Raw genomic sequence first — 23,017 nt, forward strand, 5'->3', positions numbered from 1 at the left:
ATGAAGGAGACACTAGTCAGATCACTGACCACAACAACAGTATATTATAAATGCACAATTTAACTTTTATATAAATAAACTTTTATAAAACATGAAAATAATGTTTTGAGCTTCTTTTGAAGTAATGCATCATTATCATTTTCCGCTTGCAGCTTTCCGGGTTGGGTTGTGAATCAAGGACCTCCGTTGCTGCATATCTCTCCACCAATCTTCTCCTTTTTTTAAGAACATCTGGTTTTCCTTCCCTTTTCTCCATGAACTTCCATGCTGTATCTGTCCACCTCTTTCGGGGTCTTCCTCAGGGTCTCTTTCCTGTTAACTTCTCTGAAAAAATGTTTAACACTTTCTCTTCTCCCATTCTCATCATATGCCCATACCACTTTAGCTTTGTTGTTTCTATCCTGTCTTGAAGTTTCAAGATTCCTGTCCTTTTCCTTATCTCTTCATTTCTAATTCTATCCTTTCTGGTCTTGTCTTCGATACCTCTTTAACAGTTTCGGCCACTGATAGACCTCCCTTCTTGGCTACTGTAGAAGCCCCTCCTCCCCAGATAACACTCCTCCACGCAGCATACACAGAAACAACACGAGGTGAGCAGCGTTGGCCACTACCTGTCGGATAGGACGCATTATCAGATAGAGTCGGCAAACGAGGAAGCAAACTATGTTAGTTCAACAAATTTTATCACAAATATTATAATAATATTTATAGATCCACCTGTTCAATACAATACAATACAATACAATACAATCCACTATTTCATGTGGTTAAAATTTATACATAATATTTGCACTTCATAGGTACATGTTTCACTTTTTTTTTTTTTACAGAACTGTTAATTCACAGTATTTTTAACATATTTTCTGTGCAATATCTCTATTTTAGATGTTATAGTATAACATTTTATGAGATCATTGTCCAACATTTTACTCTATAGTTTATAAGATTAGAAAGATCCCATATCCAATAATTTGTAAGATTGATTTAGGCTGATGATGCCCATAAAAAAAGGGTGAAACATGTACCTATGACTTTTATGTATTATGTATAAATTTTAACCACATGAAATAGTGGATTGTATTGTATTGTATTGAACAGGTGGATCTATAAATATGATTATAATATTTGTGATATACGTCATCTTCAATACGGAAACAAAATGAGAATAGTTACTTGTAACTCAACTTTTGCCAGTGACATACATGTACATTATGAGCCTAGGATTTTGTTAGCAATTTTATCTTAGATCTTGCCTAGTACGCCTCATTTTGGTGCTGCCATTGGTTTTTGGAGTTTCCTTATAACCGCATAACCTTTGGTGGTGCTATTTGAGGATCCAACCAGCCTCTGGGCTGATGATCTAACAGACACAGACAGACATAGGAAAGCGGCTGAAGATGCCTATAAAAGTTAGGCGAAACATGTCCCACAATTAGACAATGACTCTCAAGAGAAAGTCTTTTATAAGAACATACACTATGGATGCGAGACTTAGAGTATGCAGAAGCAAGTTCTTAACAAAATCATCTTCAAGAGTAAAATCTTGTGGAAGATCTATAGCCTGGTGCAGAATGTGGCCAAGGGGTAGTGAAGCATCCAATATAATCATGAGTAGAGGACCCTTAAAATAATTTTGGGCTTAATGAGGAGCAGATTACTTGAGTAGGTTGGAAGTGTCTCGCGGATGAACAATGACGATTCATCATACTGATGGATTTCATTCCTCAGGGAGGGAGATTTCTAGGTGGGCCATAGAACTGGAGTGATGGACTTCGTGAGGACCTACTGCGGATTGGCATCAAGCCGACAACAGGTAAAGAACGGAGACAAATGAAGGAGAACCCTTGCAGCAGCGTATAGTGATTTGGGCCTGGTCATGTAAAGGTAATGTAGGTATACTTCAGCTTTAAAAAAAAACTTCCTGACAGTTGAATTTAGTTATGTACTGTTGAACATGGTGGAAACTTAATTCTAAACCATCTCCGTTTCAAACTCACATATCAACTCTATAAAATCCAAAAACTCTTTAAAAACCTTATAAATCAGCCTTCTTACTGTGGCAAAAATCATCTAAAGCATAAAGAAAGCTAGAATCACATACAAATAAAATGCAAAAAATTGTAAGTTCAAAAAATCTACTGCAAATAAAAGGGTTCACCTAGCCTACAACTGCACCAATACTTGCAGCAGTAAAGAGCGGACTCACTCAACTGTAAATACTCAGCATTTCCACGTGATATTACACACTTGCATGAGCTAATAAAATGTCTAACACAAGCTCAACAGAATTAGCAAAAGATTATCCAATAGAATAATATACAACTAACAGAGTATGCCAATTTTCACATAGGACAGTATGAAAATAAGAGTTGGCACTTGTAGGGTTAAAAAGAAGGGGAAAAAGTAATTTAATCAATGTGGAGAAGTGAAGTTCTCCATATCCTGCATTATGAAAATTACCAGTGCAGTGGTAAATCTAACATATTCTTTAATATTTAAGCATGATTCTCTGCTTCACACACTTCAGAACAAGACAGCCATGTATCAAGTTTTCCATTCACGTAGACAGTACGAATCAAAACAAGCAGAGGGAAAGAAAATGCACTTGTTTCTTCATCATGTTACACTCACACAAATAATAAGTTATCACTATAACAACTTCTTCAAACCGGCTTTCATTCGTTCTTGGGCTGGATTCACTTTAATTTTTAATTGTTGAATAAGGTCATAAATCTTTAACGAAGGCCCTACTTTCATTCCAGTCAGCTCTATTATTTGTTCTTTGGTTAGTGACAGAAGGCTTGCTCCGTCAATTCTCTGGAAAAGAAGATAACACCTCATTAGCAATAAATCTCAGCAAATATCTGAATATATTTTACCAAAGCATATGATACTTTATATTAGAAACAGCTTTTCTAGGTAGAGCACTGTTCAAGAAGATAATTAAATACTTAATATTTTTCTGTACACTGCACTAGAATCACAAGCAGCAGAAATATTGTGCTGTTTCTGAATACTTTTTACCTAGGGAAGGACTTTGCTGAACAGATGTATCTCACCAGACAGCTTTCAGACATACAGTATTTCTTACCTAAAACAGCTTTAACACACACTTGCTTCTGTTCAGTGCAAAAAATGTTTACATTCAGAATGTGCAGAACTTGGAAATAAATGACAGTATTTGCTTTTCCTTTAAATTATAGTAATCTAATTGTTAACAGCAACAGGCATATTTTGCTTATCTTTAACGGTAATTATACTTGCATTACACTAAAATAATTATATAGTTATTTGTTACCAGATGAAACACAAAATTTCATTTTTGCTAATGACTGAGTTATTAATGCTCAAGGGGATAGTTTTGAATTTGTAAAGCAGAAGCTATCCAAAGTTCTAGACACCCTAACTGTTTATTAACAAAAAAACACACCCAACCTAAAACGAAATCCATATAGGATGCGGACTTGTGCTTCCCATCTCAAGAACGGACAGGCTCTTCAAACTATGAAGATCAGCTAGGAAGGAATTCCATTGGAATACTGCAGTACTCTAAAATACCAAGGAGTTCTCTCACAACTGTGAGCAGAACGCACCACTTGAACATCAAACAGAAAGTGGATTCTTTTTTTTCCCTTTTTTTTGCTAGTTGCTTTATGTCGCACCGACACAGACAGGTCTTACGGCGACGATGGAACACGGAAGGGCTAGGAGTTGGAAGGAAGCGGCCGTGGCCTTAATTAAGGTACAGCCCCAGCATTTGCCTGGTGTGAAAATGGGAAACCACGGAAAACCATTTTCAGGGCTGCCGACAGTGGGGTTCGAACCTACTATCTCCAGAATACTGGATACTGGCCGCACTTAAGCGACTGCAGCTATCGAGCTCGGTACAGAAAGTGGCTGCTAGAAATAACGGCATATGGAAGTTGACTGAAACAACTAAGGGTGCACATCTAGATGCAGTGAAGAAATCTGCTCTTGCACTGTGCTATTCTGCAGCTGAGAACGCAAGCCCGGTGTGGTGTAAATCCTGCCATGTCAAAATTGTGCATGTGGCACACAATGAGTAATGCCGAATTATCACTGGCTGTCTAACAATAAGTCCCACACCTTTCCATAAGCTCCACTGTCTTGCTCGTATAGCACTTCCTGACATCCATCGAAAAATAGAGAAGGAGGCAAATGACATCTCAGGCCCATCTCCTGTTTGGACATCAGCCAACTTTCCAATGTCTTGGATCAAGAAGGAACTTCTCAAGATCTACTGAGGCACTTGCAGGAACATCATGGTAAAGCAGGAATTCAAAAGTGGCAGGCTAGAAAATCAACTCCCTCCTGGCCACATGACAGACTGAGTGCAGCTCAGGTGCTATGAGTTGCAGGACAATAATGTGAAGTAATGGGGTTTCAGAATGGATTTCACACACTCTGAATGTGGAGAAGAGCAGATCATAGCCCATTTTTTCTTTTATGTACCAGTAAATCTACAGATATGAGGCTGACGTATTTGAGCACCTTCAAATACTACCGGACAGAGCCAGGATCGAACCTGCAAGTTGGGGACAGAAGGCCAGCGCCTAAACAGTCTTGAGCAACTCTCCAGCGCCTGTATAATGAAGATTCCATAATATATGCTTTAAAGGACATTCATTTTTATTTTCTATGCTGAATTAAGGATAATTTAGTTGCACTGCAAGGAGAAGACTAAAGAATACAGAGCTTGGTCACTGATGACAATCACTAGTACAAACCCTCCCCCATTACTTTCCTGGTGAAACTGAAGGTAACAAGGGAAAAAAAAAAAAAAAAAAAAAAAGCAAAAGGGACAATATATGTCTTTTGTCTTATTTTCCTTGTTCCAGAACTATATTATGTGGTTAGAAGAGATTAGAAAAAGAAGTTGGTGATATTTTACAAATGAATAAATAATACTACAGACTGAAAATAAACAGCTCACTGTCTGTGATTTCGCATGTAACAAATGAACTACAAATATAAATACAGAGAATATTACCTTTTTACTGAAACTGTCACAATAAGCTGCACAGTCATTTACCCTGAGAAACTGTCCAACATCAAACACGTTCCACTGATCTGGCACTAACTCTCCAGACTCTGAACTACCAGTCGAATCCACAAGACGAGGAATAAGTTTTGTACTAACAGCAGTGCTCTGAAAAGAAAGATTAAAAGAAAGGCGAACTAGATTGAGGATGAAATGTGTGGTTAGGGAGAAGGGATTATTAACACTAATAACAATATAAAAATCAAAAGGATTCACAAGAATGAAATTTCATACATGAAAATTTCAGGATAAATTTACACTAGCCAGACTTGGCTATACAGCACATACATACATACATACATACATACATACAATATACATTGTTATATCTTTCAGTGTTCAGTCTGCAAGCCTCTGTGAATTCACTAAGCACTCCAACAATCCTCTATTTGTAACTAGCTCTCTGGCCTCGTTTAATTCCATACCTCTTATCTTTAAACACAGTAGAAGTCCGCTATAGTGAGTACAGCATATAACGAGAACTCCGTTATAATGACAATGTTTGTTTGTCCCTTCAAAATTCCAATATTAAACCTTGTATTATTCTTCAGTTACAGCGAGAGCCCTATCACTGAAGTATCTGTTATTACGAACGTTTAAGTGCGCATAATTTTTTCCGTTATCGATTATGTTGCACGCGATCGATCGCATTCGGTATTGTTTTCTCGCTATATCCACTAGCGAGTTCTCTCCTCAACATTCGAAGGCGATGTCAGAGTCGGTTAGTAATACCCATCGACTGCTGTTCTGTAAAGAAAATTTGAAATGAAAGAAAACGTTTTTCATAATAAAGGCATAAATAACGTGTTCAATAACAGTTGTTAACCCATTAACATTAAGGCTGAATAAACGATCGCTTAATTTTAATGCCTTCAAAAATTTAAATCAGGCTTAAAAAGTGCTTTGTAAAGTCATATGAATGCCGTTCTTGTACAGTACGCATTTTAAAACTATTTTTGGACGCCGAACTTTGGCTTTAGTTATGCCATTTTTTTTTCTTTTTTCGGCTGCACAATTTTTATTTCCGCAGGTTTAATAACCATTAACTTAAATTGGCATCATAATATCAAAGAGAACCTGTTGAAAATTTGCCAGCAATACCTATTGTATGCGCCTCTACAATACGACGATCCATCAGGAAATATTCTTGATTACTACAAATACAGCAGAGACAACACACGACACTGAGCGAGATATCGAGGAACAGCTACTGGAGCTCTCTCTAGTGAGTAGACCTGAAAACTACTGATTCTGTCATAAGAGCACGTGTATTTTTGTGTGAAGTTTTTGGTGTTATTTATGGGTTTTCAGTGAGTTGACATAATTAAATAGTAGCGTGTGTCATTCCTTGATATCTCCTCTCAACATGAGGGGAAAGGTATGTGCTGTGTTTGGCTGCAGTAACTATGAAGTAGAGAAGAATGTGCGGTCGTTCTTCAGATTCCCTCGTGACAAGAAAATGTAAGTAATATTTGTTTGCATATATATTCTTCCAGTGACAGAGATTTTTATAGCACTTCATAATCTTCTGACCTGCTCGACCCATATTTTAACTGGCTTAAAATGTAATACGCATATTTTATTGTATACTGCAGCAGTTAACCTTCAATACCGATGTGTTGTTGTAGGTGTGATATGTGGGTTTAGAAATGTCACAGAAGTGATTTGGATAAGGTGTACAAGAAAGAAGGGATGTTACGCTTATATAAGAATTATAAGATCTGTTCAGATCATTTCCAGGCCAGCGACTTTAAAAATCCTCGACTATACAGCCAAGCGTATGTTACATTTTAATTCTAATTGTACGTAAATATTCCTGAAAGCATCACTATCGACAACATTTTCATACTTTTCTTTCTTTTATCCCTCTTCTCAGATTAAAGCCAGTATTTTATAGGTTTTCTTTCTGTTAGTAGGCTTCATGTTAAGAGGAAAATGGTCCAGCTATTTAAAATTAATACATTGCATCATATGTGTAAGGAATATGCCGATATTTTTATTGTCAAGTGTCTTAATGTGATGATACAATGTTTTTAAATGATAAAAAAGACAAATCCACCCGTAAGAGTTCAGGCACGAATGCTAAAGCTAAAAAAGCAATGCATAAATGAAGATCAAGCCATTTCACATCTTGTTTATATGTCTAATTTCAGTCTTTGAATAATAACCTTTTAAATAATTCTTCATTCATTTATCCAGAATTGCTTTAGCAACTTTGAAGTTAATATCTCAATAACACTTTCTTTCTAGACGTAATTTATTTATCCATTTCCGTACATACATTTCTATTGATATTTGAATTTAGCGTGATTCTTTCAGGTCAAGTCACTAGGAGCGCCACCGTTGAATTGTCTCCCATTTTAACAAGGCTAAATCCGTGTCGCGTATTGTCTCTACTGTATTTGATTACTATAAAACTCTGTTACATGCCCGTCTCGCTTGCTGGGTTCGGCCAACTTCAGCGGCTAGCGATGTATAGTGAAGATTCATTAACACTGATGTCCGGCTCCATGGCTAAATGGTTAGCGTGCTGGCCTTTGGTCGCAGGGGTCCCGGGTTCGATTCCCGGCAGGGTCGGGAATTTTAACCATCATTGGTTAATTTCTCTGGCACGGGGGCTGGGTGTATGTGTCGTCTTCATCACCATTTCATCATTATCACGATGCACAGATCGTCTAAGGGCATCAAATCAAAAGACCTGCACGCGGCGAGCCGAACATGTCCTCGGACACTCCCGGCACTAAAAGCCATTTCATTTCATTAACATTGATATCTAAGACTCAATGATAACATGACATAATGATATTCTGGCTGAAAGGTTTCATGCATTCCTTCTGTCGTTCTAACGATGAGTGAACAACTGAGTATATTGTGACATAGTAGTCCAGAGTCTTGGTTAAAATTTACAGAATCGTCTCAAACTTAAAACTTCTGAAGATTTTTGTCTTTATATACGTGTTAATTTAATTGGTAATTCATGTGGCTTTGATATGTTACATTCATTAATTAGTATTGACCGTCGAATATGTCTTGTTGGTAGTTTTCCAATCATGAACTTAAAATGACTAGGTGACATTGTAGAGCTATAAGCTGTTAAAGGCTACAGTCGAAAGGGACATTCGGCTACATAAATCTTTAGCGTTGGTACAAACAGGTGGGAACTATGCCCGTCTCGCTTGCTGGGTAGAATAGAGTCATTGGCCAGCGGTTAGTAATTCTTGACACCGAATACTCATTTTCATACGATCTACCACATTAACCCCACCTTTTGTTAGGTTGTAAAAAGTCAGCATTTCCGCCTTATTTGCATCACCAGAGCTCTCGTCAATTGAATCGTCGTCATGCATACACGATACGAACAAGATAACTATTTTTTTTTTGGGCTGTTACGATAGTAGGGTGCAATCCTTGCCGAAACCGAATATGCTGGAATTTGTTGGTCCTGAGGAAGCCTGTAGAAATAGCGGAGGGATTTTTCGTTTGTTTTTCTTTAGCGTTCCAACCACTGTGAGTTTGTGTTCATTGAGAAGTTTAGACACAAGTGATATTGATGTGTACCAATTGTCCATGGTGACATTTCATCCAGTTTGAGATATCGGGGGAATAAGCCTCTGAACAACACTTGCAGGGCTATTGTCCACCTTATATGGTATATAACTCCATATTTACTGTATAATGTGTTCTTGCATCCGCTAAAGAGAACACTTTAATTCCGCATCTGGATGGATTGTTAGGAATGAACTGCCTGAAACTGCATCTTCCTCTGAATGCTTCGAGCATCTCATCAATGGTTGTATATTCACTTGGACTGTAGTTCATTTTACATCGAGTGACAAAGCCTTCAAATAATTCCCTGATATAAGTGAGCTTGTCGATCATGATTCTGTCAGTCCTCATATTTATATCATTGAACCTCAGAGCTCTTAACAACAGCTTAAATCTCTTCATGGACATTGTAGTTCGAAACAGCTCGATTCCAGTTCCATCTGTGCTCCATAAATCAGAAAGGTTGAGGTGCTTTGCCTTACGTACTCCAGCCAGATACAAAAGTCAAATCATGGCTTTATTTTCTGCAAGATTAGTCTCTCTCGCATCACAGTGCCTTTGAAACTTATGACGTTTCTTCTCAAGCCATATATTGGTGTAAGTCACTATGTCGTCCAATACATTATTTGGAAAAAATAACTCCCACGCTTGTAAAGGGGTTTGAATATTCCTAGCCTCCCCCCTAGGGCCCGGTAAATGAATTACAATATTTCGTTTCCTAGTACGACCACGTTTCTTAGCACAATGAATATTCCAAACAGTTTCGCCGTCTTTGCCAGTGTATTGTGGGATGGCTTCACTGGTATGCGGTGGACTATTCTCTCCATATTCCGAGTCTATTGACACTTCATTATCCATCTCATGAACACTTTCTTCAACTTTATCTTCTTCTGCTATGCGTTCTTCTTCTGAATCTACAGTCAGTTCAGTATATTCATCAGGTTCATCTTCACTTCCATCAAAATGAAGCTGTCGAGCCGAAATCTGCGCCCGTAAAAGTGAGTCATTCCGATCAAATTCTTTTTCCACACTCATAAGTAGTTTATTAATCCTCTCCTCCTCGTTCATATCCATCATGATAGTGAAAGATAGAGCACGAGTACATCAAACCATACACTGAATCAAACACAGTCACACTCAGACGGAAACAACAATGTACGTGTCAGCAAGAGTCGCGCGCGGAGAATATTTCCGCAACGATGACAATACCTAACAGTAACAATTGCCACAGCAACAGAGTTAGAGATAGAAATAAACTAACCTTGACAATTGGTTTCCAAAATCCCCGAGAACAATAAGACAAGAGCACATGCGACTTGGTCAAAGTCACATTCTCGTAAAAACAAAATAAGAAAACTGAGGTGGTTTTCTCCGTGGCGCGCCCTCTCCCAGGTTAAAGTAGCAGTGCCAACTTAACTTTGAGACATTATAATGGCTGAGGATGCTCAGTAGACAAGCAAAACAAGTCCCAACTTTAGTATTATGTCAGGGATAAAATCCTAACAATAAAAACTTTTTATTGTTTTGAATAGGTGAAAAGCAAATCAATATTTGTATTATTTTTTAACAACTGCTCTCAGCCATGTTATTTATGCATTTATTATGAAAACGTGTTATCCTCTTTCATTTTGAATTTTCTTTAGAGAACAGCAGTCAACGGGTATTACTAATCAACTCTAACATCGCCTTCAAATATCGATGAGAGAGCTCGCAAATGCACATAGCGAGAAAACTATATTGTACCGAATATGATCGATCGATCGCATTTTGTGGCAAACGTTTCAGTTTTCTTATTCAAACAGCATCACCTATCCTACTCGCCTCCCACCATGGCTTCTCCCACCCTTACAACACAAGGAGTAGTGGTGCGGCAACAAACGGTCACCGTGCTGCAGTAAACACCGCTAAACATTCTCAGCAATAGTAAAAGTAGTAAGTGATGACCATTCAAGACAACATTAAAAACAAATCAACACACAGCATTTTTACGTAATTTTCTCTTGTTATAGGTACACTAATACACACGGACATAGCAGAAGCAATCTTATCTTGTACCAGCGATCATTCACGCTACTTTCATGTTTGTTACTTCTAACTGATGAATAAGATAGCCAAAGTCACCCAACTTTCACTTCCATATAGCAAAGTTGGACTGAAAACAGAATAGTGTAAAGACAGTTTTGTCCAGGAGTCAACTTCTTTCTTACAGAATACTACTGCAAGCTCACTGCATTAGCTTTGCTGCTCTTGATTCAATCTCACTATATTATCATACTAGAAGAACCGAATCCTAAATACTTGAAATTACCATATTTACTCCCGTATTAGACCCCCTTTTTCCACTTGTTGCTTGTTGTTTAAAGGGGCCTAACATCGAGGTCAATGCCCATCCCTTTTTTCCCCCCCACTTTTACAGCCAAAAAAAGTAACAGGGGTTCCAATATGCGATAACCTCAAAGTTTGTGCAATGAACACATGACTTCTAGGCTATAAAGAGTTATAAATTGTACTGTAATCATTCTACACTGTTCTTTAACAAACTGAACGTATTCTGAGTTTTACCGGCTATTTTCGTAGGAAGGCAGTATTTCTAAATTTAACAGAGACAATAAATGGTAAACACGACTTTTAGGCCTAAATATAAAATATGTATTTATTTATTTATTTATTTATTTATTTATTTATTTATTTATTCAGGATCAGCAACAGCATAACGCCGAATTACAAAGATCCGAGCTATGTACAATAGATATTAATCTAAAATGAAAGATATATAAATATTTACAAAGGACACAAATATACACAATCAAAAATGTACAATCATATATAATACACATTTACATACACAACAACATTAACAAAGGAAAATACATGTACAGTAAATACAGGAGCAGAACAGGAGAGAACAAAAAGGAAATTTAAGTTATATGAGAAATATCATGACAGAAGGAAGGAAACGTTACGAAGATATCTAGGTTCTTGTTGATAGATAAGGTATTAAACATTGTTGGAATACATATAGAAAGGGACCTTTGGGTGAGAGAAAACCGGGAGTAAGGAATATGGAATAGGGTCTTTCTTCTGGTACTACGAGATGGGATATGGAGGGGGGAATAAGGAAACTAAATCCGGAGACCTAAGTCAATTGAGCAGTAGGCCTATCCCACAGTAAACCTGATCACGGCTTTAATTTGAATTATCATCGTGATGTGCCGCCAACTTCCTTACTACCGGCGTGTCGTCATTCCAAATGACGTCATCTTCACTGCCATCTCGTCAGCCATGCACTGCCATCGAAAATATTCAAGATCCCGTCGTTTTGAAACCTTTAACAAATAGTCTTATTCCTGACTGTAGAGGCTAAAAAGTGAGAATCTATTCGCAAATGTTTTTTGGAGATGGTGTTGTGTTATTCCCAGTTGGTGTATGTGTAGCAGAAGCCACCCCTTCCGAATAAAGCCGTGCTGTGGAAAGCGCTCCGATACACCAGCTGATAACTAGCGTATTATACTCAATGACTTGAAGCATTCTTTGCATAACTGCAGCTGTCACAAGCCAGACCTTTATTTTTTAAGTATATTTCACGCTTGTTCTCTACATTTATCACATCAGGATTTACCTAAATGGCTATAATTGAGATAAGAGACCACATAGTTTAGGTTAGGTATGCTATTAAGCAAGTGCCTGGATAGTGCCAAAGATTATGAGTGGACAGTGCTAGAAGTTCCATGACAAAATAAAAATAAAGAACAAGAAAGCTTGCCACAGTAATGTGTTTTATTATCATAATGTTTAATTTCATATGTTCGTTGTCTCCATATTTTATTAACATATGGTATGTTTTTCTGGCGTCTCCAAAAAATCATGAAAGTAGTTAGTGGGGACGTAAAATCAATATTATTATTTGTTAGATAAGTTGCCGAGTAAAACAACCTTTAAGAGTGGGTTGTTTCTATCACATTTTAAACCTGCTCCTCTCCAAAAATGACATATATTGGCCGGAGTTAAGAGATTAAATGATCACTTTGTTAATGATCTTGCCTGCTATATTAATAACAACCATGAATAGTGCTTAAAGTAAACTCGTTTCCTCATCCAGAAGTGGTGCAGTTCTTTTTAGGCATGCCTCCAATGGAGGGGAGCTGCATGCACCATTTTTAGCGCATATCAACGTTCCTGCCATTTTCAAATCTCTGGCAGTGCGGTACCAGAAATAGAACTCAGGCCCTCAAGAACGGCAGCTAATTGTGCTAACTATTATGCTGGCAGACATTCCTAGCAAAAAACAACCAAAACAACCAGACATTATAGCATGACTGATGCGGGCTTGCATTGCATGGGTCGGACACTAAACTATTCACCTATTTGAGCAACGTCGTCAGAGCTGCAGTAGGCCTATGCTACGGAGATGGACATTTCTTAACTATGAAACACAGATGCATCGCATGACTGCGACGTGTGCTCGCATTGCGCTGGTTGTACGGACGAAACTATTCACAAATTTGTGTGATATCATTGGAACTGCAGTAAGAATTGTACCCGCTTTGAAGCAGAATCGTTGTTCTTCTTTGATGAATTACGTTGGGGGGTCTTGTATGCAAGCTTTTTTCCCCATTTTCATTGACTCAAAAAGCCAGGGGGGTCTAATACGCGAGGGGTCTAATTCACGAGTAAATACGATGTATACCAGTTCCGGTTTTGTATTCTCAATCTAACACTGTAACAATATAAGATTCAATTCTCTAATGGTTTCTTCGTTACCGACATACTTTAATCTTGGAAATGCTAATTTTTATATCATATTATATTTGAGTTAAAAGCATCCACGGCTCAGGCAGCAGCGTGCCGGTCTCTCAAGGCTCTATGGTTCAAATTCCAGTCACTCCGTGCGAGATTAGTGCTAGACAAAGCGAAGGTGGGACAGGGTTTTCTTTGGGTACTCCAGTTTTCCCTGTCATCTCTCATTATAGCAACACTCTCCAATATCCTTTCATTTGTCAGTCATTAATCTATGCCCCAGAGGAGCGTGATAGTCCTTGGCAGCCAGCACAATTCCTATCCTCGCCGCTAGATGGGGGCTTAATTCATTCCATTCCTGACCCGGTTGAATGACGAAACAGGCTGTGGATTTTCATTCATTTGCACTATTTTTGAGTTACAAGATATAACATCGCAAGTTTTCAGCACAGTCTGCCATTAAGAGCAAGTTGTCAGCATAGTCCCAAACTGCTTACTACATTTCCACCTAATTGAATCCATCCCTGCCGGTCTATACCGTTATGGTGTCTGCCATGCTGATTCTGAGCCAAGTGGAGCGAGCTGGTCTGGCCCCAACCATCAGCAGGTGACGTCACAGATGGGTTATTGGTCGTTGCCTGCTTGTCTACTCCAGGAAGGAGGGGGCTTCTCGTGGAATGTGCCAGCCCCTCTCTGGTGTCTCCAGAAACCATGAGGCGATTGGAGACTGAGAAGTCTATTCTGGAACCACTGGTATTCCTATTTAAGACAGGCAAAACAAGTCTGGAAAGCAGTGGAGTGTGAAGTTCAGTCAGTTCAGCCTGAGAGTGAGTGCTATCAAGGAGTGCTGCTGTGGACAGCGACAGTCCCAGTTGAGGAGGCAGTTTGTACAGCATTACCCTCTTTTACACTTTTCAAGGGACTAAGGAATACTGGTGTAAAAGGAGGGAAAATGTAAAAGGGGAGAACGTGTAAATTGTGAGAAATAACTTGTACAGGCATATATGATGATGATGCTTGTTGTTTAAAGGGGCCTAACATCGAGGTCATCGGCCCCTAATGGTATGAAATGAAATAACAAAACTTTCAAACTCATCCACTGACCAAAATAAAATAGAAAATGTCATAAAGCATGAATGGGTGGACAGGAACTCAACAAAACCAGTGGATCAGACACAAAAAAAGATCATAAATAATAGTATTGATGATGTTACTGACCAAGGGAGTGCTTCCAAAGCCCAATCCTGAATTGATGATGTTTTTATGTCAACGATCCCGCATAATGGCACTTATCAGTAGTAAAGGAGAACTGTGATATTTCTCAAGCTGCTGTACTAATCAAAGGTAGCATAAACTAATGGTGTTCCAAACATTAAGGTACTACTCACAAGTATTGTACGTCATAGGGTAACGCAGACCTATGGTGTTTCTCACATCATAGCCAACGCAAACCGATGAGGTTCCTCACCTAGGTGTAGTAATCACGGGCGCCGGCATTCTCGTGGTGTTCCTCATATAGTGGGTACTAATCACTGGCAACGCAGACCCACGGTGTCGCTCATATAGTGGTACAACTCACAAGCAACGCCCAGACCCGTAGTGTTGCTCACATGGGTACGACTCACGGGTACTGGAAACCCACACTGAACCCCGCTTGAGTGCTACAAATCACAAAACTATTCAGTACCTAACAGAGTGGTACTACTCGCAAGTAAAAGCGACCCATGGTGTACCGCGCGTGATGGTACTAATAAAAAGTAGTTTCATAGTTCTAATACTATCAGCCCTTGGTCGCCCCTTTTAGTTGACTCGCACGACAGACAGGGGATCCGTGGGTGTATTATTCACCTGCCTCCCCCACACACAGGGGGTTACAGGTATATATAAAAATGCTCTGGAAAAGGAGGTAAATGTTACACAAATACATATTATTAATTTATAGAGTATTTCAATCTCAATCGATTTACTGTACTTACCTCAAATAAAGGTCCATGTAAATTAATTACTGTACTGTGTTAACTGTTGACTACACTGCCTTTGTAATTCTGCTCATCCTTTACCCAGGAGAAGGTTACCGGTAGGTGGTTAAAAATTTGTGTAATATATTCTTTTAATATACAGTAGTTACTTTCTTAGAATGGCTGCCCACCTGGTGGCCATGATCGTTAAGGCGCTGAAGTCTAAAACGGTCTGACACCAAGGTTAGCCGATTCTAGTCCTGTCAGTCGAAAAAATTTTCACCATCAGAATGTTGGCCAGCAGGGTAGGGGAGGTGGTAGTATAAAATTTCTAATCACTAGATTGCGTGCCAAAAGTGTAGATTAAGTTCCAAACCTCTCCGCAGTGCTCATATGGAGTGAGGGCATATCATGCTGTCAATGGTGATTTGTCCGTCGGATGTGGACGTTAAGCCTTGAGCAGACCCCTTGGTGCTATTCGGCAGGAGTAGGCTAGGTGCCGGCACCGGGTTTCACCCTCTCCCTACTATCATATATCACGTCATTCATTTCATCTCATTAACTCCTCTGATGAGATTGATGTCAGGAAGGGCATCCAGTCATAAAAACCCGCCACGACAGATTCATCTTACCTCATACCCGACCCCGTAGGGAAATGGGACAAGGGTTGGACAAACAACTTTCTTAGAATGGCTATAGAATTATCTAAGATGCAATATTATCTCTGAATGAAACATTTTAATTGCTACTATTGTACCTGCATTTCTTCTTCTCTTTTTCTTTTATGACCACATAGGATCACTTTAGCCAGTCCATCGTTCAGGCTCTTTGAAGGGATTGTTCGGGCTTTGCGGTCCTCCCAGTACTTCTTGAGACGCTCCGATCTTCGTACCCCTTCTTCAATTGAAAATATGCGTGGTGTTGGTTTGTTTCATATGAGGGTAAAGCGGAGGTTTGTATTTTTGAGTTTTGTACTCAATTTTATCTTATTTGTGGTGTCTTCTGTTGTAAGGCCTATTTCCTCCAGATCCTCTCTTTTCTGATCCATTTACATCCTCTTGTGGTATTTTTTGAGACGAGATTGTGTTGTACTAGTTGTTTCAGAAGTATTTACAACATAACACAAATTTATTCCAGATGGAAAACTACATAATCACTGCTTCCTACCAAAATAGTCCAGAATCGATCTCTGTTTACATTTCTTATTTCTTATGACTATTTGTTTTTCAAGATCATAAAGGTTATGAAAATTATTTTCACCTCCCTCTACAGATGACAGATACCTGCGTAAAACAACCACTGCTGCACTTGCATCAGCACTGGTGGGCATCATTTCACTGTCTTCCTATGCTTCATCACTGTCACTGGTGGGAGACTCGACTGCTGTTTGCTCAGCAACCAACTCCTCCACACTTCTTTCCTCTGCAGTGATCACCCGAAGAAAATTTTCAGTAGTGCAGTCTGCCTGCAACATTCTCCAGACATCAGGTAGCAGGCCTCCTCCTCCTTCTTCTTCTTCTTCTTCTTCTTCTTCTGGCAGCTGAGATTCAGGATGATTCTTGAAAAATCCTGCTTTCAAGAAACAATTTGAGATGGTAGTCTGCTTCACGGCTTTCCAAGACCGCAATGAAGTGAAGAGCATCCAGGATTGAAACTTTAAATAAAGATGGATCCTTTCCAGCATCCATAAGGAATAAAATTTGCTGCACCAGGTTCTTCCTATAAAGTGACTTAAAGGAGTGAATAACCCCTAAATCCATAGGTTGTAGCTTGCTTGTGCAGTTAGCAGGCAGAAATTCTAACTGCACATTCCTCAAATTAACATCCATGGGATGTGCAGGACAACGGTCGATGAATAGAAGGATCTTCCTATTATGCGTACCCAATTTTGAATTCCGAGCAATTAACTGCTGTTGGAAAAGATATGAGGTCATCCAAGCCTTATGTTGGCATTGTAGGCAGTAGGCGATGATCGCACATTCTTGAAGCAACGAGGCCTTTTAGATTTCCCTATCACATAGGCGTGGAGCTTCTTAGAGCCATCGGCATTGGCTCCCAACATCACTGTGAGCCTCATCTTGCTGTGTTTCCCACCATGATATCTATCTCCTTTGAATGCCAAAGTTTTGCTGGGCAACACATTGAAAAACAGTCCAGTTTCATCTAGGTTAAAAATGCTCCTGGGTTCGTAATCCTTGGCCACCTCCTGCAATCTTCTATCGATCCTTTCTTCCACAGCTTCATCACTAACTGCATTAGATTCCCCACAAACATTTTTTTAGGTTAGGTTATACCTCTTCCTAAATCGGTCGATCCAGCAATTGGACGTACTGAAATTTTCAATGTTGGCCACTTTAAGTGCCTTTTCCCTTAAGAGCACAATTAAAATGCCTGCGGCTCTTGAAGTTTCAAATCAACTTTTTACAATTTCTTCCATTTTCTCATATTTGCAGTATGACGCATACTTCCTTTTCTTGGAGTTTGGTCCACATTCTGAAGCACTTGATGTAATACTTCCTCTGTTTTCCACAATTGTATTCAGCGTGGATACAGGAAGCGGCAATTTGCGTGCCAATGAAACATGTGCTCCGCTGTACGAATCAACCTTTTCTAATATTCAAACTTTCTCAACCATAGTGAAAGTTTTTCTTTCCTTATTTTTTTCCTTTATTAGCAGGAAAACAATAAAGCAATAACAAAGAAGAATTAACAAATACACACGACGGAAATGGAAGATTGTGGCAATTCTCTTTGACTGCTCGACTAGCATAACAAGAACAAAAAACGTAACAAATAACAAAAATAAATGTGATGAATCAGCGACAATAACTGTAACAACTCCAACAACAAACGCAAGTGTAAAACAATAACAGTGAAATAACGAACTCGGGCAAGACCAACACTGAATCACTTGATAACGTCTCCTTGTGGCTTATACTGTACTTGGCAATAAAGCAAACACCTGATATCTCCTCCTCCTCTGCGGTTTCGTTGGGCTCTACATTTTGCCATTACCCAGATACTGTATGTTTTTGATTTTTTTTTTTTTGGGTGTTTGTTTACCTGCATTCAAAAGTCATAGGATTATGGTGGAAAATTTGTGTGTATGTGAGATTTAGAGAGTTAATTCATTGCTATTTTGCTTTACGCCACACTGACACAGAGAGGTCTTATGGCGACGATGGGACAGGAAAGGCCTAGGAATGGGAAGGAAGCGGCCGTGGCCTTAATTAATTAAGGTACAGCCCCAGCATTTGCTTGGTGTGAAAATGGGAAACCACGGAAAACCATCTTCAGGGAGTTAATTCAACTCGTTGCCAGATGTTAAAATAAAGTTTAGGACGTTGTGGAAAACACCTGATATCAAAGAATGCACTGCATTGGTTAAGCGGAAGTTCAATACTGAGAGTTCTAAGACTTATTATAGACCATGGTTGTTTGATTTGGTCATCATGCCATGGTTATTCAAAGTGTTTTAGGTTAATAGAGACGCCATTTTACCTCAATTTTTTCCCCCCTCTCAAACGGTGGGAAGCATAAAATGTCGCAAACGTAAATTTGAGGATTTTAATACATTGTGAGCATAAGAGATCTCAGTCCAGCTCCATGGCTAAATGGCTAGCGTGCTGGCCTTTGGTCACAGGGGTCCCGGGTTCGATTCCCGGTAGGGTCGGGAATTTTAAGCATAATTTGTTAATTTCGCTGGCATGGGGGCTGGGTGTATGTATCGTCTTCACCATCATTTCATCCTCATCACGACGCGCAGGTCGCCTACAGGCGTCAAATCAAAAGACCTGCATCTGGCGAGCCGAACTTGTCCTCGGACACTCCCCAGCACTAAGAGCCATACGCCATTTCATTTTTATAGCAAATCTCAGGGGACCAACAAAAAATGTTATAAAAGGCAGGAAAACGTAAAAGCCGGGAATGTAAATGCGGGGTAATACTGTATGTCAGTTTCCATGCATGTTCTGTCTGTGGAACTGAATCTGACCGAGCCTGTTTCTCCTTCTGAGGTTCTTCAGGTAGGTAGGCATCAACCATCATTAATGGGCAATTTTGACAGATCTTCAGTCTTGATGTGGGAAGTGCATGATAAGAAGCTGGATGAATACAGAAAAGGATGTGTAAGATGAATACCCAAGAATAGGAACACAGGATAAACATAAAAGGAGAAAAGGATTCTATTGGGATAATGGAAGTATTAGAAAGAAAAAAGCAAGTGTCCAATCAAGTCATATACATAGAGAGATGAAAAGGAACATTCTCGAATCCCACTATCGGCAGCCCTGAAAATGGTTTTCCGTGGTTCCCCATTTTCACACCAGGCAAATGCTGGGGCTGTACCTTAATTAAGGCCACGGCCGCTTCCTTCCAACTCCTAGGCCTTTCCTATCCCATCGCCGCCATAAGACCTATCTGTGTTGGTGCGACGTAAAGCCCCTAGCAAAAAAAAAAAAAAAAAAAAAAAAGAGGAACATTCAATACCCGATCATTATGTACATCTTATCACATGAAGAACTTCTAGTCACAAAGTAGTAGTGTGGGTGATACTCTGTTTCACTGGGCCTCGTGTCCCTTTAGGTTTTATTCTTATGCAATGCTATGCATATTTTCATTGGCTTCCGTGAAAAATAAAAGGGCAACGGGTGTCCAGTAGAGTTTAGTCAGGTAAGTGAAGGCTCATAGGCCTTGAAAATTGGGAATTCAATATTCTCCCACATTAATTTTTTTACAACTTGCTTTACGTCGCATGGACACAGATAGGTCTTATGGCGACGATGGGATAGGAAACGCCTATAGGCGTGGGAAGGAAGCAGACGTGGCCTTAATAAAGGTATAGCCCTAGCATTTGCCTGGTGTGAAAATGGGAAACCACAGAAAATCATCTTCAGGGCTGCCGAAAGTGGGGTTCAAACCCACTATCTCCCGGATGCAAGCTCACAGCTGCACATCCTCTAACCACACGGCCAACTCGCCCGGTCCCACATTACTAATGAAGCTCTGAGAGCTGTTGCCTTGTTGTGAAGTTACTTAAAATGATTACTGATTGGAGAGAAAGAGAATAGTGTTTTCCTTTGTGTGGTAATTTATTTGTCCAAACCTATACCCTGCCATTTCTTTTCCCTACACCTGTTTCAAATATGACAGTGCTTGGTTCAGTTGAACCCACTACTCTTCACCACACTCATGGTCATCATTACCAAGGAAATTAAAGCAGTGGATGCTGAAGATTTGAATGCATTTGAATGCATCTATTTCTGCCAATGATGATGCTATCTGGGGAGAGAGAAAGGAGGCATAGACAAGGTTGGATTGTTGGAGTGGCAAGTTTAAAGAATATACTGTATAATCCCAAATACCAGTGGTTTCAAGTCACGCGACTTGAAACTACAGTTGTGGCAGGTAATTTATACTTCCAAGTTTTCAAAGAAAATGCAATGAAGTCAAGAAAGTTTTGCAGTCATTTACTGTGAATGAGAAACTTACAAAGTTGCGACGGAAGATGAAACTATTGGAAATCGTGCCACTGGCAGAAATTGTGATATTGATGAATCATGCATTTGCGACCGGAGGTACAAGAAGGAAATGTTACTATGGCCTTTCTGAGGGTAGAGAGCACAGTTTTCCGAAATAGAATGAATTTATAAATACATGACTGACAGATGTGATCTATCGCATAAGTCTGCATCTCCAATGTCTTGGTGAGGAAAAGTTTCAAGAAATGGATTTTCAAATTCTATGGATGGCAGTGAAGAGGAATTTTGTATGGTAAGGTAAAAGTGACTAAAATTTCAATGGTAGTACACTGAACTAATTTCTGATTTATGTGGTATTTTGATTTCTTGTAAAGAGTTTGAAATGAGCAATTTTAATATAAATAAAACTGGTAATTAAACATTTAATTTTTTCATCCGATTATTATTTTTTTGTTAGAAATTCAGGGTGCAGAAGGTATTTGGGATTATACAGCAAGTTAATTGTGAGCAAGCAAAAGACTGTGGAAATGAAAATGAGTAGAACATCCACATCCACAGAATTGAATGTGTGAAAAACATGAGCAATCTAGGAAGTGTTGTCTCCAGTAATGGGAATGTTAAACTAGAATAAAATAGAGTGACCAAAGGATCCAACTTCTTATACAAGTGTCGAATCTAGACAGGGACAAGGCAGTTCCTTTAAGAGTAAAACAACGTTCAAATCATACCTTCGGCCAGCCATGACGCTTGGGGAGGTAAAAAAGCTGGCATGAGCAGAATATTTAAACGTCTAGGAAACAGATGCAGAGCAGTGACTTACTGTGTAAGAACACATGCAGAGAGTACACATAGATGAAAGAAGAGTCCAAAATTTGTGGTTGCAGTTCTCCAACTAGGAAAGTTATGTATTAAATACACGAGACATTACAGGGTGGGCGAAAAGTCCCTTTACACTGCATATAGTATAGCCACTTAGATACAAAGTTTTTTAATGCAACTACAATGTCTGTGTGCATCAGTTCAGGTTTGATGCAAAGGTTTGTGTTTTGCCACACTCCTTTGTGTGTCCCAGGCAGTACAACAGGAGCCATAGTTTGAAATGTTACACAAACTCCGCGTATTGTTATTCACACATTGCTGTTTACACACCTCTTCTTTAACAAGACTTCAGAGCGCATTGTCTGGTGCGATGAGATCCAGACTTCATGGGGGCCATGGCACTGGGGCAGGAAAGTCTTGTGAAGCAAGACCTATCCAGAGGTTCGGAAACAGTATGTTCAGCTCTCTGCAGAAATTCAGAGCAAAATGTGGTGGAGCACCGTCCTGCTGGAATATAACTTATGTCAGCTATTCCTCTTGTCGTTAATTCCATAGGCAACTACAGTAACTACTGGTTTTCGCAGCAAGTGTGCTTACTGACACGGCTATCAAAAATTACACACCAAGCAGATAGTTGGCTGTCAGCCCATCCCAAACCATAATGCGCGGTGGATTGCTTTCAATTTCTTAATAAGTGCGAATTGTCTTTTGCTCAGGATATAACATTAAATCACATACTCGTGAGAGAATATAACGCTCCTTTGAATGCCTGCCTGCAGGTAGCGTGCGAATATCATCAGACATCCATGCACATACTGCACCAAGTCATGATCGCTAAACTCATTCACAGATGATGGGCAAAATCACAAAGGGCTTAGGCCTTCTGCAGGAGGTCTTGCACAGTCAACTGCTTGATCCCAACTCGGAATGTTTATGAGTTGACTTTATCAGCGATCGTTCAATTGATTCTGCTACAGCAATACAAGTCACAGCGCAAGTGCTTGGTCTCCCGCTACGTGGCGAATTGCATTAGCCGTAGGAATAAATTACGGAAGTGTTCAAACCATCATCCGAGATGAACTCCAGTTCAGAAAATTGTCTGCCAGGTATTTCTTGTCTCCTCAACCAAGAACAAAAAACTTTACAACAAGAAGTTTGTAAGAGACTCCTGTGTCACTAAGGGGAGGAAGGAGAGGATTTCTTGTGTCGTATTGTGACAAAACTTGGGTGCATCATTACACCCCAGAGTCAAAGCAAGCAAGCATGGAGTAGCGGCGAAGAGACGAAGCAGGTCCGGTCAAGCTCAAAACACGCCCAACTGCTGAAAGGTGCTTGCAACCATTTTCTGGGACTCCACGGGCGTTTTGCTGGTGGATTTTCTTCATGAACAAAGGACAATTAATGCAGCGTATTAC

At 39.5% G+C, this 23,017-nt stretch overlaps 1 protein-coding gene across 3 annotated transcripts in view; it reads right to left on the minus strand.

Moving 5' to 3' along the window:
• Positions 1–813: 813 nt before the first annotated feature.
• LOC136881030 (polycomb protein Sfmbt) overlaps positions 814–23,017 on the minus strand; it is a 381,497-nt gene continuing 359,293 nt past the window's right edge. For all 3 annotated transcript variants that reach the window (XM_067153628.2, XM_067153622.2, XM_067153627.2), the window contains exons 15-16: positions 5,012–5,170; positions 814–2,817 (exon numbers count right to left, since the gene is read on the minus strand). In XM_067153628.2, the coding sequence (XP_067009729.2) occupies positions 2,650–2,817; positions 5,012–5,170 (327 nt within the window). In that variant the 3' untranslated portion in view covers positions 814–2,649. The remainder of the gene's footprint in view (positions 2,818–5,011; positions 5,171–23,017) is intronic.

The sequence above is a fragment of the Anabrus simplex genome, chromosome 9 (assembly GCF_040414725.1).
Source record: "Anabrus simplex isolate iqAnaSimp1 chromosome 9, ASM4041472v1, whole genome shotgun sequence".
Lineage (NCBI taxonomy): Eukaryota > Metazoa > Arthropoda > Insecta > Orthoptera > Tettigoniidae > Anabrus > Anabrus simplex.